Genomic DNA, 18,643 nt, shown 5'->3' with positions numbered 1-18,643 from the left:
CCCATCATAACTAGATAACACACAGAAGGTGTTAAACTACATGTCTTGGCAGAGCCACATCTCCTCCTTCAATGAGATAACCTTATCACAGGTAATGTACATTAGTGTTGCCTACACACACAGATGTTGGGATAAGGTGCTGCCAAAACCAGGTGACTATGTTCCAAAAGTAGTGCACTATACACGGAATAGGTTGCCATTTGCGACGCAGATAGTCTCACCTCTATGAAATTATGGAAATCCATGCATGTCACCTGCTGACAGTAACAAGGTTTGTGACTGCCGATCGATCAGGTGATCAACCCAATCATCCCATTACGGATCAGATCAATATGTAAACCACAGCCTGGGAGCTACATATTCCTCCGCTACATAGGCGGATTTCCAAATGCCACCCTATTCCGTATAAAGTGCACTACTTTTGGCCATATCCCTATGGGTAGTACACTTCATAGGGAATAGTGTGCCATTTGGGACACATCCATAAATTGGGTCATCATGGAGGACAATCCTCCCATCATTACCCTCCACACAGCCTATCAGTCATCCTTCATTCCAGCCATAACCTGACTGTTTATTAGACAGGTAGTATGGAGAGAGCGAGGGGGAGAGAGAACCTCTGTGGTTGTTATGGGTTCTTTTGTGTACCCGTTTGTGTTTGTTTTGAGTTGTGGGTACTTTTGGGTTGTTTGGGGTGATTAGCAGGACCAAGGGCCATGCATTTAGAGAGGGGTGAACTTTTAGAATTTTGAATATTGTTCTAATTCTAGACATTCAGTTACATAACATTGTTTAAATATTCCCCATGTAATGTTAATTGGGAGCTAACATGACTGCCATACAATGTTGTAGTGTCATGTAAATGCATCATGATGTTCATTCTAGACATTCAATGTTATAGTATGTTTTAAATATTCCCCATGTAATGTAAATTGGGAGCTAACGTGGCTGCCATAGAATGTTGAAGTGTCATGTAAACACATAATGCAAAAACCGCATTGGCCCAACTCTCTAAATACATGGCTCTGGCCGGGCTCATTAGCACTCCTTTAGCTCTGACCATTTGTTTTCACTGTGGTGATCAGACCCGAGTTCAAATATCGGTTATCTTTCAAATACTTTGAGTGCTTGATTGAGACTGCCTGTTGATGGGTCGGGTTTACTCTATTGGTTCCATTGAGCAAGGAAGGCTAAATCAAGAGCAGTTTAAGTATCTGAAAGAAAACAAATACTAGTTGAACCCAGGGCAGTGTTCGAATAACCATACTAACATACTGTATACTACATACTTAATGAGTATATATTACATGAAGTGTTCTATTAGTTAATTTTAGTATACTGTAAACGAATGGTATCGTTTCATTTCAGTTGAGCATACTAGAGCGTCGCCTGTCTATCGGAAGTTGATGCTGTTGCTATGCAACCTCTTGCTAGCATAACAAATGACTAGCTAAATATTTTACGATTTCGGGTGTGTTCGTAAATTCAAATCTGCAGTGCCAGAGTGTGCTCTGGGCGTTCGTAAATCCAGAGCGTTGTCAGATTGTAAATTCAGAGCGTTTCACTCTCGGAGCGTTCAGAGCCGACACTGGACGCTCTTGACGAGGAGTAGGGCTGATCCGAGCGTTCAACGGCAGTCAAGCACCCAAGCTAACTGGCTAAGGTTGGCTAGCTACTTCCAGACACAAATGAGAGAACACCTCACTCTGACCATTTTACTCGCCATAGCAGAGCTGGTTAGACTGTTTTCATGTTATCCAGAGCGTTCGTGACTAACTGTGCAGCTGGCAACAATTTATTACTCTTTTCTTTTTGCAAATGTTTACTGACACCGGCCATATTCAATGGTGCGCGAGACTAATTAACAACGTCTATTGAAACGCAAAACTACCACTTAGGTAAGAATGATGTGAATAATCAAGTCAATAAAACGTTGGTTAGTTAGCAGATAGTTAATATACTGCCTGGCAAGCTCGATGTATTAGTATGCAACTAATGTTAGCTAGTTACCTAACATACCGGTACATAGTGCTGTAATGCTTTGCGCTTCGTAAGGATAGCGTAGCTAACAAGTTGTCAGCCAACATAACGTGTAACGTAACTTATTTGATATGTCATTACTTTACTACATTGCTCAACATGAACATTTGTCATTAGTTAGTTCAATGAATTTGAATTCGCTCTCGTCGGACTTCGGCTGCATATTTTCCAGCATTTTCTCCAAATCTAAAAACGTTGTGAAGCCACGCCCATTTTCTGAAGATTTGCATTATGGGCCCTAAAAGTACGGAAATGGTGTCCTCTGCGTGTATACTTCGTATTTTGGCAAATTTAGTATAACATCCGGAAACTTTTGGCATACTAACTATATACTATGACCAATAAGCATACAGTTGAAGTCGGAAGTTTACATACACCTTAGCCAAATACATTTAAACTCAGTTTTTCACAATTCCTGACATTTAATCCTAGTAAAAAGTCCATGTCTTAGGTCAGTTAGGATCACCACTTTATTTTAAGAATGTGAAATGTCAGAATAATAGTAGAGGATGATTTATATTAGCTTTAATTTCTTTCATCACATTCACACTGGGTCAGAAGTTGACATACACTCAATTAGTATTTGGTAGCATTGCCTTTAAATTGTTTAACTTGGGTCAAACGTTTGTAGCCTTCCACAAGCTCCCCACAATAAGTTGGGTGAATTTTGGCCCATTCCTCCTGACAGAGCTGGTGTAACTGAGTCAGGTTTCTGGCCTCTTTGCTCGCACACGCTTTTTCAGTTCTGCCCACAAATGTTCTATAGGATTGAGGTCAGGGCTTTGTGATGGCCACTCCAATACCTTGACTTTGATGTCCTTAAGCCATTTTGCCACAACTTTGTAAGAATGCTTGGGGTCATTGCCCATTTGCGACCAAGCTTTAACTTCCTGACTGATGACTTGAGATGATGCTTCAATACATCCATATAATTTTCCTACCTCATGATGCCATCTATTTTGTGAAGTCCACCAGTCCCTCCTGCAGCAAAGCCCCCCCACAACATCATGCTGCTTCAAGGTTGGGATGGTGTTCTTCGGCATGCAAGCCTCCTTTTTCCTCCAAACATAACGATGGTCATTATGTTCAAACAGTTCTATTTTTGTTTCATCAGACCAGAGGACATTTCTCCAAAAAGTACAATCTTTGTTCCCATGTGCAGTTGCAAACCGTAGTCTGGCTTTTTTAATAGCAGTTTTGGAGCAGTGGCTTCTTCCTTGCTGAGCGGCCTTTCAGGTTATGTCGATATAGGACTCGTTTTACTGTGGATATAGATACTTTTGTACCCGTTTCCTCCAGCATCTTCACAAGGTCCTTTGCTGTTGTTCTGGGATTGATTTGCACTTTTCGCACCAAAGTACGTTCATCTCTAGGAGACAGAACGCGTCTCCTTCCTGAGCGGGATGACAGCTGCGTTGCCCATGGTGTTTATACTTGCGTACTATTGTTTGTACAGATGAACGTGGTACCTTCAGGCGTTTGCTCCCAAGGATGAACCAGACTTGTGGAGGCCTTTTTTTCTGGGGTCTTGGCTGATTTCTTTTGATTTACCCATGATGTCAAGCAAAGAGGCACTAGGTTTGAAGGTAGGCCTTGAAATACATCCACAGGTACACCTCCAATAAGCTAATTAACATAATTTGAGTCAATCAGAAGCTTCTAAAGCCAGGACATCATTTTCTGGAATTTTCCAAGCTCTTTAAAGGCACGGTCAACTTAGTGTTTGTAAACTTCTGACCCACTGGAATTGTGATACAGTGAAATCATGTCTGTAAACAATTGTTGGAAAGCTTACTTGTGTCATGCACAAAAGTAGATGTCCTAACCGACTTGCCAAAACTATAGTTTGTTTACAAGAAATTTGTGGAGTGGTTGAAAAAAAAGAGTTTTAATGACTCCAACCTAAGTGTATGTAAACTTCCGACTTCAACTGTACTCAATTCACGTCAAAAATAGTACAGTTAGTGCGGTTAATATGAGTATTCGAACACAGCTCAGGTCTGGTGGTGATGAGAGAGTTCTTCAGTATTGACCTGAAGTTGGTGCAGTGCCTCCAGCCTCTGCACGTGGTCCCTCTTGACATTGTCCAGCTTTTTCAGAGCCTGTTTCTCCTGCTGCAGGGCCTTCACGTCAATCCTCTGACTCTCCATCTTGGAGTAGTATTCGTCCACTGCCTAAGCGCAGAGGAGCAAGACTTACTGAAGTGATCTCATACCTTAGTCTTATGACAATACCAATATAGTTTTGGTACAGTAGGTACGTATGGGAAACAATGACATTTTCCCAACATATGCATAGGGTAAATAAATACATATAAAGGACAGATATTCTAAAATTCACCTTGTCAAACGTATCAAACTCAACATAGTGGCTATTTGCATGTTGGGCAAAGAGGAAGGGGTGGAATTCCTCATATCTGTAAAAGAAGACAATGTTGGAGACTTGAACATATCTCACCAACCAAGCAAACAAAAACCTCCATAATGCTTCTGGTGAGACGTAATGCTGATCTTACCAGTAACTGAACTTGGGAGACATAATATCATAAGCACAGAATGAGAGTCAAATAAAATAACTTACGTGAGCAATTCTTCAGGTTTCTCTGGAGCTAAACTTGGTTTCTTGTCACATTTTTGGATGATGTAGCCCTGCAACGAAACAAGGGAGACACAGTTTTCTATAATTTCGCTATGAAAAATGGATCTGATGTATGAATGAATATTCTCAATAAGACGTGAGACCTACCTTTCCATCGAAGCTTGCCGTTTTCTCCATATAATCTTCTGCCATTTGCAGGGCATCGAGGATTTTGGGTGCATCTACAGACAACAATTAAGCCTATTTCATCCAGAATATCACAATTCTGATGATCATTGTTTGAATAATATATACCAGCAGCACATCTTTGTAATCTGCCAACGGCTACAGCTGGTCTAAAAGAAACGTACCTCGTGCAGCATCATACTGGCTGTCCACTTTGATGAAGCCGGGGAGTCCCACTTCCATCAGACAGTGCTCTATGAGAGTAGCCCCATATGCTGAAAGAGCAGATAGATAACATTAGAAGGTAAGTCTGCTGTTTACAATAATAACTGTGTAAAACATTTTTTTTTTTTATTAAACCTGGATGAGCAATGGATGGAGCCACTTTGAGGAGATCAAGACTACTTACGAAGATGGGGATTGAGGACCCTTTTCACCTGTTCTCCATTCGTGGCCTTGGACAGGACTTCAGTGAGTCTACATGAAAAACAAACCAACACATGATTATTTCTTCTTCTTGGGCCTAACTAGGGTTGCAAAAGTCCGGTAAACTTTCCCAAAATAACCAAGTTTTCCAGAAATCCTGGCTGGATGATTGCGAAAATCCAACTTATTGAAATCAAATTTTATTGGTCACAACGCCAAATAAAACAGGTGTAGACTTTACAATGAAATGCTTTCTTACAAGCCCATTCCCAACAGTGCAGAGTTAAAAACTAAGAAATATTTGCTAAACAAAAAAAGGAAGTAGTAACAAAAACAATAGCGAGGCTATATACAAGGAGTACCAGTAACAAGTCAATGTGCAGGGGTACAAGATAGTTGAGGTAATTGAGCCAATACAGTACGTACATGTGGGCAGTGGTGGGAAAAAGTACCCAATTGTCATAATTGAGTAAAAGTAAAGATACCTTAATAGAATAATACTCAAGTAAAAGTCATACAGTACAATACTACTTGAGTAAAAGTATTCGGTTTAAAATATACTTAAGAATCAAAAGTAAGTGTAATTGATAGAATAACTTTTGATACTTACCGGTAAGTATAAAGTAAAAATAATTTCAAATTCCTTATATTAAGCAAACCAGACAGCAACATTTTCTTGTTTTTTTTAATTTATGGATAGTGTGTCTGCCAGATCAGTGGCAGTAGAGATGAACCGAGAGGATCTTTTGATAAGTGTGTGAATTGGACCATTTGTGTCCTGCTAAGCATTCTAAATGTAACAAGTACTTTTGGGTGCCAGGGAAAATGTATGGAGTAAAAAGTACATTATTTTCTTTAGGAATGTAGTGAAGTAAAAGTTATCAAAAATATAAATAGTAAAGTACAGATACCCCAAAGTATTTTTTACTTAAGTACTTTACACAACTGCGTATGGGTAAAAGTGACTAGGCAATCAGGATATATAATAAACAGAGTAGAAGCAGCGTATGTAAAGTGTGTGTGGCGTCAATGTGTGTGTGTGTGTTGGAGTGTCAGTGTAGTATGTGAGTGTGTGGGTAGAATCTAGTGAATATAGCTTGGGGGTATAGGCTGTTCAAGTGCCTTCTGGTCAGAGACTTGTCGCTCCGGTACCGCTTGCAATGCGGTAGCAGAGAGAACAGTCTATGACTTGGGTGGCTGGAGTCTGACAATTTTTTGAGCCTTCCTCTGACACCGCCTGGTATAGAAGTCCTGGATAGCAGGGAGTTCAGCCCCAGTGATGTACTGAGTTGTACGCACTACCCTCTGTAGTGCTTTGAAGCCACCGGACGGCGATATTGGCACTCCCTAGAAGGAGCAGTCCTCCATAGTAATGAATGGAATTCTACAGTATTTCAATTCAGTTTTAAGGAGATAATTACACATATTCAAGTATTTTTTGTTGTTGTAGTGGGGATATTAGCATAACTTTAAGGAAAATGTTAGATATTTTCTCATGTTTATTTTTATGTTTAGCTGACATAACACAATTTAAAAAGTAAGCATGAAGGTGTCTCATAGAATGCATGTGACAAAAACAAAATGTAGACATTAATAAATGCATTTCTATAGCTTCAAAAACATTTTGTAATGGTGGGGAAATGCCAAGATGGAGGCGTGGTGGTTTCAAAACAGTTCCCCTTGTCAGATTATACACACCCAACCAGTCAAAAGTTCAGACACACCTACTCTTTCAAGGGTTATTCTCTATTTGTACTATTTTCTACATTGTAAAATAATAGTGAAGACATCAAAACTATGAAATAACACATATGGAATCATGTAGTGAGCACAAAAGTGTTAAACAAGTCAAAATATATTTTATATTTGAGATTCTTCAAAGTAGCCACCCTTTGCCTTGGCAGCTTTGCACACTCTTGGAATTCTCTCAACCAACTTCATGAGGAATGCTTTTCCAACATTCTTGAAGGAGTTCCCACATATGCTGAGCACTTGTTGGCTGCTTTTCCTTCACTCCGCGGTCCAACTCATCCCAAACCATCTCAATTGGGTTGAGATCGGGTGATTGTGGAGGCCAGGTCATCTGATGCAGCACTCCATCACTCTCCTTTTTGGTCAAATAGCCCTTACACAGCCTGGTGGTGTGTTGGGTCATTGTCCTGTTGAAAAACAAATGATAGTGCCACTAAGCCCTAACCAGATGGATGGTGTATCGGTGCAGAATGCTGTGGTAGCCATGTTGGTTAAGTGTGACTTGAACTCTAAATCACAGACAGTGTCACCAGCAAAGCACCCCCCACCATCACACCACCCCCTCCATGCTTCACGGTGAGACCCACACATGTGGAGATCATCCGTTCACCTACTCTGCACCTCACAAAAGACACGGCAGTTGGCACCAAAAATCTCCAATTTGGACTTAGACCAAAGGACAGATTTCCACCCGTCTAATGTGCATTTCTCGTGTTTCTTGGCCCAAGCAAGTCTCTTCTTCTTTTGTGTGTCCTTTAGTAGTGGTTTCTTTGCAGCAATTCAACCATGAAGGCTTGATTCATGCAGTCTCCTCTGAACAGTTGATGTTGAGATGCGTCTGTTACTTGAACTCTGTGAAGCATTTATTTGGGCTGCAATCTGAGGTGCAGTTAATAAATGAATTTATCCTCTGCAGCAGAGGTAACTCTGGGTCTCCTTTTCTGTGGCGGTCCTCATGAGAATCAGTTCCATCATAGCGCTTGATGGTTTTTGGGACTGCACTTTCAAAGTTCTTGAAATTTTCCGGATTGACTGACCATGTTTTAAAGTAATGATGGACTGTCATTTCTCTTTGCTTATTTGAGATGTTCTTGCCATAATATGGACTTGGTCTTTTACCAAATATGGCTATCTTCTGTATACCACCCCTACCTTGTCACAACACAACTGATTGGCTCAAACGCATTAATGAAAGAAATTCCACAAATTAACTTAACAAGGCACACCTGTTAATTGAAATGCATTCCAGGTAACTACCTCATGAAGCTGGTTGAGAGAATGCCAAGAGTGTGCAAAACTGTCATCAAGGCAAAGGGTGGATACTTTGAAGAATCTCTAATATATTATGATTTGTTTAACACTTTTTTGGTTACTACATGATTCCATATGTGTTATTTCATAGTTTTGATGTCTTCAATATTATTCTTCAATGTATAAAACAGTAAAAATAAAGAAAAACCCTTGAAAGGGTAGGTGTCCAAACTTTTGACTGGTACTGTATAATAAATAAATATATATATATTGAATACAATACTCAGTTCACTAAACATCTTGTGACAAATCCCTCAACATTTCACCAAATTCATCTGCAAATATTTACATATTTTCCCAATCTTTTGCCTGCATTGGCCCCATGATTCATCCTAATCCACTCTCCCCCCATGATTCATTCATCCTACCCCACTATCTGCCTCCAGGGGCTGTCTTACCTCTCCAGGCTGATGAGGGGCTCTGGGGGCCTGGCGTTCTCCACAGGGTACCTCTCCCTCACTGCTATCTTCACATCTTCCTCTCCCTCTGCTGTGCGAAAGCGCAGCAGGTTCAGAATGGTGTACTCGTGGTCCGCCAGGATAATGTTACCCTTCACATACACAGGGGGTGCACATTACACTGCATTCAACATGACAATCATAAAGAGAACAGCATGGATTATCTAATATCATTGCTAAATATGAAACGAGTACTGTATTCTACAGTTGAGGAGTATAATGAAAACGTCAGACTCGGAGAGAGGAAAAAGGGAATGCTCATTTCTCACCCTGTCATAGAGTTCCACTATCAGATGGTAAGCAGCCTCATCTGAGCCAAACTGGATGTCAACAATCCTGTCAACCCCAAGCTGCTTCACCTGTGTTAGTCGTCTTGACTTGAGATGCTTTCGACACTGTGGGGAAGAGTGATCATGCAGTGAGTTACCAAGACATCCATCATTGCTTGACAAGAGAATGGACAACTGAAAAAACAACGTATCCTCACTTTCATGGCAAAGCCAGAGGGCATCATATTTTTGGGCCATTCAAAGTCTGTAGAATGAATGCGGAGTCCAGATTCAACCAGTAGAATAGATTTGGTGTCAGGCCTGAAAACAAACAAAAACGTTTTCAATTCTAACCTTGAACACCAGTCACCCCTAGGACTACGTGTACATGACAAGTTCTGTAAACAAACATAACATCATGGCAACAACATGGATGGTTTCTGTAGCTTGGTACTACTGACAGGTAGCAGATATTACTTACTTTTGCAACCGGATGAGATAGGTCTTGGTGTCGATGTCATACACGTTGTTTACGCGCATACCAAGGTAACTGTGATAACATAAGTTGAGTTAGTGTCACGATGACATTATTCATAAGTCCCAATCATATTTTGTTAGCTAGCTATCCATTTAGCTAGATATCTGTGTAGTTAACGTCTGTCAAGTTTAGAGAATGCCCGTGTACCTAAACCCATTGTTGACAGTAGTTATTTAGTTAGCTAGTTATTCAATGGCCGTGTTCGAGAGCGTGAAAACCGTGATGTTTCGTGGGTAAATTGTGACTGATCTTGCTACAAATAATAAGAGTCGTTATTTAAGACGCAAGGTGATTTGAAGATCAGTCAGTCGCCTGAAATGTCGAACAAGCCAAATCTCTGTTTTAACTTCGACATTTGCTAGAGTAACTAGCTAACGTTAGCTAGCTAGCCAACATTAGCACGTTTCATGATGCATGAACCAGACTAACTTACTTAGCATTTATCTCAGCAATTACCGCCCTGATATCCACGGTATTGAATCTTGTTTTCATGGTGAAAATTAGTGGTTTGTATTCGTTGTCCGAAACATTTACACTGCAGACAAGAAGAGCAGCACACAGCAACGAAACACGCTGGCTTCTACAGCACGCATGCGCGGTCTAGAGTTGTACGGAATCCTGTTTGAATCAAAAATACCACGCGAGCGTGGACTCTCGCGCACACAAACACACACTTGTGCACGTGCATGCGCAGACATTTGACGAAAATTATTTACATTACGCAATGATGAATTTTGTTGGTTGATGCTGCCAGGTGATGGTCACCCGCTGATACCTGGGAGTGTTTCAAGATACAAATTAACGGTAGATTTGGGGCATTGTTGTACTAAATGCGTTCTCTTCGTCAGCTATCGTATAATTATGTATTACACAAATTGGCTTGTTGGTGTGAAAAATAGAGCATGCATTCGCAAAGCAAACAAAACGCATAGTATCGACTGGAAAAGCTTCATGGACATATATAACAATACAACGTTGTACAATCGAAATAGATCTGAGCTCATTTTAAGCAAGCTTCTTTGGAAAAAAGGTGAGATCAATACTTCGCAAAATGGCATTCAAACGAACAACATGTTTACATGAACATGCTCCATGTTATAGGAAATATATGTTTTGTTCATTTGTGCATTTTTTTGGTAAACTATGTTGCATTTGGCTCCATCTCTCTGCTCGAGCGACTGATGGGCGCAGACCTTTTGTAATAGAGCAAAAACACAATTGTTATTCTATTTGCAGAATAAAGGCATTTGGACGACCATAACAGTAAAAGTGTGCATACATCATTGAGTGTGAGTCCAATGTCAGAAATAGATAGCCAGCCACTGTAACGAGACAAGTTTCTTGTTTCAAATCATCCACCTTTTAGGTCAAGAGTTGAGGGTGAGGCGTGCCTGGTTACCAAGGTGACGGCCCAGCTAACATGGCTAGCTAGTAGTAGAGATTAGAAATGTCTTCATTAGCATCGGCTAGAGACCAGCAAGGCGTATTTTCCCCCAAGCCTTTCAATCTTGGAGTTAGTTAGCTAAAATGCATGCCACAACACCACAGATAGAACAATGAGATTAGTTATACAAATCTTTGACAACCATGTGTCATGAAAATATCGCAATGTGTTATTTAAATATAGGACTAACGTTAGCTAGTAACGTTATGGATAATTTACTTCTATGCAGTGTACATTTTGAAGAATGGATAGTAAGTTGATCGAATTGTTTCCCTGTACTAACGGTACTAGTAGTTAACGTTAGCAAACTAGTACAGTACGCTAGCGTTTGCTAGATACAGCTACTGTAGATAGCTACATGTTTTTTCTCAACTCCTTTGTTGTTATGCAGATTACAAGATAATCAAGAAAATTGGAGAGGGGACATTTTCAGAAGTGGTGAAGGCTCAAAGCCTGAAAGATGGGAAATATTATGCTTGTAAAACGATGAAGCAGTCACTCAGCAGGTAATTATCATGTGTGTTGCACATAAGTATATAATGGTTCTGCCTGCTGCTTGCCTTCAGGTGCACGGCATCCTCTTTGTACGTGGACCCTTGCCTTGAAACTCGAGCCAGCAGCATGACACCCCTACCCATCCTACTGGGTGTCAACCATTGATGTGTATATTGGTTTCAACATACCCTGACCAAGTGAGGTCAGCGAGGGACAACGTGGCTTTAAGTTTTGTGGCAAGAATTTTTAAGCCTGCATCTTTGAAAATGTGTCATGAGACATGTTTTTCTAGAATAGAAAGATAAAGTTATACATAATAAATGTGTTTTGTTTTTTGTTGCTCAGCCTGGAACAGGCCAACAACCTGCGAGAAGTCCAGGCCATGAAGAAACTGAACCCTCACCCCAACATCATTCAGCTGCATGAATTGATATTGTGAGTACAATGCTTGTCACAGTCGTTTTTATTGTATGTGTGAAGCCTGAACTGAATTATAACATGATAATTTTGTCTGATTCATTCAATGTGTTAAAGTGACAAAGAATCAGGGACCCTGTCCTTGGTATGTGAGCTGATGGAGATGAACATCTATGAGTACATAAGAGGTCAGACACACAGGGAAACTGCTACTGTGAATGACATGAAACCTTTACCATAAGTGTAACTACAGTACACCAAAGACTATTTCCCATTCTGTTATCTTGTGTATTGCTAACTTGTCTCACTTGCAGGGAGGCAACAACCTTTGCCAGAAAGTAAAATCAGACACTACATGTATCAACTTTGCAAGTCACTTGATCACATGCATAGGTAAGAATGAAATATGGATGGGAGCTTGTCCATTAAATAATGCTTTTTAGTTTACATTTCTTACGGGGGGGGGTTAAGGGTAATTGTTTTGCTTCCCCTAAAAGTAAACGGTTTTACTCTTTTGTTACCTTCGTACAGCAATGGGATCTTCCACCGTGATGTTAAGCCAGAGAACATTCTAATCAAAGTAAGTAAAAAATCTGATGATGCTGAAAACCTTGCCTGCTAATTTGTAAATAAGAACTGTTACATTATTTACCATATGTTGCCCATGACTTGGTTTGTTGCTTCCATAGCATGATGTGCTCAAACTAGGAGACTTTGGCTCGTGCAGGAGTTTGCACTCCAAGCCCCCCTACACAGAGTACATCTCCACCCGCTGGTACAGAGCCCCAGAGTGCCTCCTCACAGACGGCTATTACTCACACAAGATGGACATGTGGAGTGTAGGATGTGTTTTCTACGAGATCATCAGGTACCTCTCTTGTCATTGGCTGTGACCGAATTCTCAAACTACATACTGCTTATGTACTTTCCATCCTTGCATACCCAAAAAGCAGACCAAATAGGATGTAGTATTATAATTAGGTTATAGCCTTAGTGATATGTATTCCTCTATGGTCAAAGCCAGACATTCATGAACACATACTGTTGTGTAAGTAGCCTTGATGGCATCACAGATTATCATGTTTTTATATTCCAGTCTCAGCCCTCTGTTTCCGGGTACCAACGAGTTGGATCAGGTGACCAAGATCCATGATGTTTTGGGTACACCTGACAGCAGTCTTCTTCAAAAATTCAGGCAGTACGTTTCTTACTTTGGCTGCATTATATACATTTCTCATGTAATGGAGACCAGTGCCTTCACAGTATGTTCAATGGAAACCATTGTCCTTAGTGACATTGTTGTACATTATTGTTGACAGGTCTAGGGCGATGCGTTTTGACTTCCCTCCACGGAAGGGCAGTGGGATCTCTCGGCTCATCCCAAACTGTTCTGCGCCCAGTCTGTCATTGCTCTACCAGATGCTGGCCTACGACCCAGAGGAGCGCATTGGCTCACGAGCGGCGCTACAGCACGCCTATTTTAGAGAGCTACGGTAAGCACACACTGTACTCGATAGAAAATACAGACATACTGTACTGTGCTTTAAAATTGTAGTGTGTAAGATTACCATCCTGTCCTCTTTGGTCCTTGTCTCAGGCTGGCAGAGAGGAGAGCTGATAGTCTGCACAGGGCCATTGGGACTGTAGAGGGAGGACAGAGCAGTGGGACCCCCAACTCTGTGGATCACGTGTGGCGCATGGCCAGACAGGGCAGGAGGCAGGTAAGAGATGGCCACATGGCTTAAAAATAGGTCCAAAAGGTTGACCCTACATCAGATTTCATGAGTAATGAAAACCCCATTACAAAGAATAGGACAACATACTGGAAAAAGTACCAAATATTCCATAATTGCGATGCACTATGCCCTGCTATGATGTGGTTAGTCTCATGATGGCCTAATATTATTTTGTTTTGCAGCACAACATAAAGCATGTTGCCGAGCCTCGGATCAGACGCAACGCCCAACATTATCCAGTGGAATTACCAAAGCTCAATGTGGTAGTGCCTGCACCCCAGATCACCTACCCTGTTTCCACAGTGCCAGCTCTTACCATCACTCACCGTGGGTCCCCCCTTCCAGTCATCACGTCAAAAAAGTGCCACTTGCGGTTGGCTAAGGTAAACACACTCCATTACGGTGTACATTTTAGAACATCCCTAGGGCTACTCCCTATGACAAAAGTCCTGTACGGACATTACTTTATTGCACATCATATAAAGCAGTGGTCTCCAAACGGTCGATCGCTATTGACTGATCGATCTCCAAGGCATTCTAAGTCGATAAACCTTACGTTCCTATTTTTTGAATTCGTCTTGCGCTGTTGGTGGTATGTGCACCCGATTCAGCTGTCCTGTGCGCCGGGTGGACAAGGTGTTCCCATTTTATTTGTCAGAAGGTACAAATTCTGCCTTCCCGGGGGGGAGCACTATATGCCCACTGCTGGCCAATCAGATGGCTCAGATTACCGTGTCTGCAGTAATGTAGCAGGCATAAAAGAAAGTCCCGTGTGGCTCAGTTGGTAGAGCATGACGCTTGCAACGCCGGGGTTGTGGGTTCAATTCCCATGGCGGACCAGTATGGGGGGAAAAAGTATTAAAATGTATGCACTCACTACTGTAAGTCGCTCTGGATAAGAGCGTCTGCTAAATGACTAAAATGTAAAAAATGAAAGCTACAGCAAAATTGATACTGTGAGATTTCTAAACTTTTAAAACCATGACTAGAGAGAGACTGTCAATGACTACAGCAGAGTTGCTGTTTTTATGAGTGAGTTCATGTTTGTTTTTACTCCGCACTGTCAACACTTTCTATTCAACACTTATAAGCCATAAAATGTGCGTTCTCCCTACTTCCACTCACGCTACAACCAGCACTGCAGCGGCAATGAATGAGTAGGAAAGTGTATCGATAGGCTTGGGTCTTTTTTTATATTGAGGAATATTTCACTTTCTCTGGTCATAGGGGTAACAACATGAATTTGTGCATGAGGTAGAAATAATGCGGTGTGACTTGAGTTTCGCCATCAGCTGGAAGACAGTGTCCCTTTTTGGTCAGTGTCAGCGGAGGAAAGGCAGAGCAGAGGGACGTTGAGAGGCAGACCCTCAGTCTGCTGCCCTCTCCCTCCGCTGAGACTGACCATCAGATGCAGGCTCCTTCAGCCCAGTAAAATTTAAAGAAGCTAAGTATTTAAATGTATGCTCACTCTGCTATGCCTCACAAGTAATACAACAACTGATCGATTACCGGTGTGATCATATAACCTACATCAAATGAAATGTTTTTATTTTTATGGTCTGAGAAGAACAATGCATTCATTGGCAAGTCAATCAAAGCCAATATGAGGTGATAATGTTTTGGGCCTATAGCCTACTGCACAAACCTCATTGCTACAGTACTGTTTTTAATAGGTTAATGTTGCATAGGCTTACATTTTTTTTTTTGTAAAAAAAATCAGAACAGTAGATCTCAGCTTGCACTTTGACACAAAGTGTACTCAAAAGGTTGGTGACCACTGATTATTTATTTTTTATTTTGCCTTTATTTAAACAGGGAGGCCAGTTGAGAACAAGTTCTCATTTACGACTGCATCCTGGCCAAGATAAAGCAAAGCAGTGTGACAAAAACAACAACACAGAGTTACACATGGGATAAACAAACGTACAGTCAATAACACAATAGAAAAATCTGTATACAGTGTGTGCAAATGAAGTAAGGAGGTAAGGCAATAAATAGGCCAATAGTGGCGAAGTAATTACAATTTAGCAATTTACACTGGAGTGATATGTGCAGATGAGGATGTGCAAGTAGAAATACTGGTCTGCAAAAGAGCAGAAAAACAAAAATGGGGATGAGGTAGGTAGTTGGTTGGATGGGCTATTTACAGATGGGCTATCGGTAAGCTGCTCTGATAGCTGACGCTTAAAGTTAGTGAGGGAGATATGTCTCCAACTTCAGTGATTTTTGCAATTCGTTCCAGTCATTGGCAGCAGAGAACTGGAAGGAAAGGCAGCCAAACGAGGTGTTGGCTTTGGGGATGACCAGTGAAATATACCTGCTGGAGCGTGTGCTACGGGTGGGTGTTGCTATGGTGACCAGTGAGCTGAGATAAGGCGGAGCTAAAGGAAGACCACCCTAATGTCAGAACATCTGAGGCTGTAAGTGTCAAGCGTCAAGTGCTGATCTAGGATCAGGTCCCCCCGTCCATGTAATTTTATGCATTATGATCTAAAAGGCAACACTTATCCTAGATCAACACTCCTACTCTGAGACCCTTGATGCATACAGTATCAGGACTCACCCATGTGTTGTTCATTTTTCTGTTAATAACCTTTCTCTTTTCCCAACAGCCAAGGGATGAGTCCTACCGCTCTGCTTTCAAGACCTACTACATGCCTCCTTTGGACAGGAAACGTGGTGGCTACTGAGAGCCCCAATTCTTAAGAACCGTTGCTGTTTAACAGAACATACCTGTAGCTACTGTACATACTCTAATCTGCTTTGTTTGAAATGTTAAGACAATATTGTTTGAACAAAGCTATTCAGCTTCTGTAAAGCCTGCCACTTTCTGGTGAGAAATGCAAACAGGGCATTTGACAAAGGAATATCACATAGCAATAATTACCAGGGTTAATTTTGTACAAGTCATAATTCCTGCAGATTAAATACAACATGATCCCCAAAGTATATTTGACTGTCATCAGTGTTAGCCTAATAAATATAGCCTATTACCCATTAATTACCCAGCCATTTCCTAACTAAATTAGGTGTCATGTTAACAGCTGTTGATAAGTTTGCTCAAAATGTAGCTAATGACTGTACTCGCATGCAACGCAGAAATTCAAGGATGAGCTCTGATATATTTAATCAAGTGATGAGAGCCAGCATTAGTTCATTGATTCAGCACAGTGTAGTGTATGCTAGTGCTTGATAAAATTAGATTTTGGGAAAATTCACTTTTTTGCTCACAGAGCATATCTTTATAATAAAATCAAAGTTGCAGATTTCCTAGACCACTGTGACTTCCAAAGCAAGTGTCATGTGCATGACAATAATTACAAAAGAAACTCCTTAAACTCTCAGAATGTGCTTTATTATCACCCCTTTTACAAAAGATCTGTAGAATATACTACTGCATTGCCAAAGGAGTATAAAATGTAACTGTATTTTGAAAAAGCAACATTTTGTAACAAGTTCTGTGAATGTTTTTCCATTTTTTAATGATGTCATATTACATAAGATTTTCCAAAGCTGTGACAGCTTTTTGAGACAGAGGTACACTACATGAACAACATTTTGTGGACACCTGCTCGTCGAACATCTCACTCCAAAATCAAGGGCATTAATATAGAGTTGGTCCCCCCTTTGCCGCTATAAACATCCTCCACTCTTCTGGGAAGGCTTTCCACTAGATGTTGGAACATTGCTGCAGGGACTTGCTTCCACAGCCACAAGATGTTGGGCAATTCATCGCAAATGTGTTCTATGGAGTAGAGGTCAGGGCTCTGTGCAGGCCCGTTTAAGTTCTTCCCCACCGATCTCGACAAACCATCTGTATGTACGGCGTTCCAATGGCGGCAAGCTTTACAACACTCCAGCCAACGCATGGTGATCTTAGGCTTGGACCATGGAAACCCATTTCATGAAGCCCCCGACGAACAGTTCTTGTGCTGACGTTTCTTCCATAGGCAGTTTGGAACTCTGTAGTGAGTGTTGCAACCGAGGACACAGCACGGTGGTCCCATTCTGTGAGCTTGTGTGGCTGAGCCGTTGTTGATCCTAGATGTTTCCACTTCACAATAACAGCACTTACAGTTGACCGGGGCAGGTCTAGCAGCGCAGATCTTTGACGAACTGGCTTGCTGGAAAGGTGGCATCCTATGACGGTACGACGTTGAAAGTCACTGAACTCTTCAGTAAGGCCAATCTACTGCCAATATTTGTCTATGGAGATTGCATGACTGTGCTCTATTTTATACACCTGTCAGCAACAGGTGTGGCTGAAATTCACAATTTAGAAGGGGTGTCCACACACTTTTGTATATAAAGTGTACATACATTGCCTTCAGAAAGTATTCACACTCCTTTACTTTTACCACATTTTGTTGCGTTACAGCCCGAATACAAAAAAAGAATAATTTAGATTTGTCACTGGCCTACACACACAGTACTCCATAATGTCAAAGTGGAATGTTTTTAAAAATTTTAACAAATTAATAAAAAATTAAGCTGAAATGTCTTGAGTCAATAAGTATTCAGTATTCAATAAGTACTCTCCACCCTCTCCGACCTGGGCATCTCCGGCGCGGCCCACGCTTGGATTGCGTCCTACCTGACAGGTCGCTCCTACCAGGTGGCGTGGCGAGAATCTGTCTCCGCACCATGCGCTCTCACCACTGGTGTCCCCCAGGGCTCTGTTCTAGGCCCTCTCCTATTCTCGCTATACACCAAGTCACTTGGCTCTGTCATATCCTCACATGGTCTCTCCTATCATTGCTATGCAGACGACACACAATTAATCTTCTCCTTTCCCCCTTCTGATAACCAGGCGGCGAATCGCATCTCTGCATGTCTGTCAGACATATCAGTGTGGATGACGGATCACCACCTCAAGCTGAACCTCGGCAAGACGGAGCTGCTCTTCCTCCCGGGGAAGGACTGCCCGTTCCATGATCTCGCCATCACGGTTGACAACTCCCTTGTGTCCTCCTCCCAGAGTGCTAAGAACCTTG

The 18,643-nt window shown here is 41.5% G+C and overlaps 2 protein-coding genes across 6 annotated transcripts in view; one reads left to right on the top strand and one right to left on the bottom strand.

Moving 5' to 3' along the window:
• nemf (nuclear export mediator factor) overlaps positions 1-10,169 on the bottom strand; it is a 29,412-nt gene extending 19,243 nt beyond the window's left edge. Inside the window, exons 1-11 of one of the 2 annotated variants that reach the window (XM_014209963.2) lie at positions 9,991-10,169; positions 9,501-9,569; positions 9,238-9,340; positions 9,020-9,145; positions 8,691-8,842; positions 5,213-5,280; positions 4,989-5,078; positions 4,786-4,859; positions 4,621-4,688; positions 4,381-4,456; positions 4,074-4,214 (exon numbers count right to left, since the gene is read on the bottom strand). In XM_014209963.2, the coding sequence (XP_014065438.1) occupies positions 4,074-4,214; positions 4,381-4,456; positions 4,621-4,688; positions 4,786-4,859; positions 4,989-5,078; positions 5,213-5,280; positions 8,691-8,842; positions 9,020-9,145; positions 9,238-9,340; positions 9,501-9,569; positions 9,991-10,049 (1,026 nt within the window). In that variant the 5' untranslated portion in view covers positions 10,050-10,169. The remainder of the gene's footprint in view (positions 1-4,073; positions 4,215-4,380; positions 4,457-4,620; positions 4,689-4,785; positions 4,860-4,988; positions 5,079-5,212; positions 5,281-8,690; positions 8,843-9,019; positions 9,146-9,237; positions 9,341-9,500; positions 9,570-9,990) is intronic. The other variant, NM_001173635.1, reaches the window with a different exon arrangement.
• A 5-nt stretch (positions 10,170-10,174) lies between these two features.
• On the top strand, positions 10,175-16,596 carry LOC106610632 (MAPK/MAK/MRK overlapping kinase). 4 transcript variants are annotated; one of them, XM_014210060.2, is made up of 13 exons: positions 10,175-10,587; positions 11,393-11,507; positions 11,842-11,931; positions 12,031-12,101; positions 12,228-12,306; positions 12,445-12,493; positions 12,603-12,781; positions 13,010-13,111; positions 13,233-13,406; positions 13,511-13,634; positions 13,832-14,032; positions 15,892-16,069; positions 16,262-16,596. In XM_014210060.2, the coding sequence occupies exons 1-12, from the start codon at positions 10,302-10,304 to the stop codon at positions 16,021-16,023; spliced, it is 1,602 nt and encodes a 533-aa protein (XP_014065535.1). In that variant the 5' UTR covers positions 10,175-10,301; the 3' UTR covers positions 16,024-16,069; positions 16,262-16,596. The 4 variants fall into 4 exon arrangements, with proteins under 4 accessions (XP_014065535.1, XP_014065536.1, XP_014065537.1 ...); XM_014210062.2 differs by lacking the exon at positions 10,175-10,587 and adding an exon at positions 10,951-11,252; XM_014210061.2 differs by lacking the exon at positions 15,892-16,069.
• Positions 16,597-18,643: the final 2,047 nt, after the last annotated feature.

The sequence above is a fragment of the Salmo salar genome, chromosome ssa09 (assembly GCF_905237065.1).
Source record: "Salmo salar chromosome ssa09, Ssal_v3.1, whole genome shotgun sequence".
NCBI classification, from domain to species: Eukaryota; Metazoa; Chordata; class Actinopteri; order Salmoniformes; family Salmonidae; genus Salmo; species Salmo salar.
This window is presented reverse-complemented; position numbering and strand designations above follow the sequence as displayed.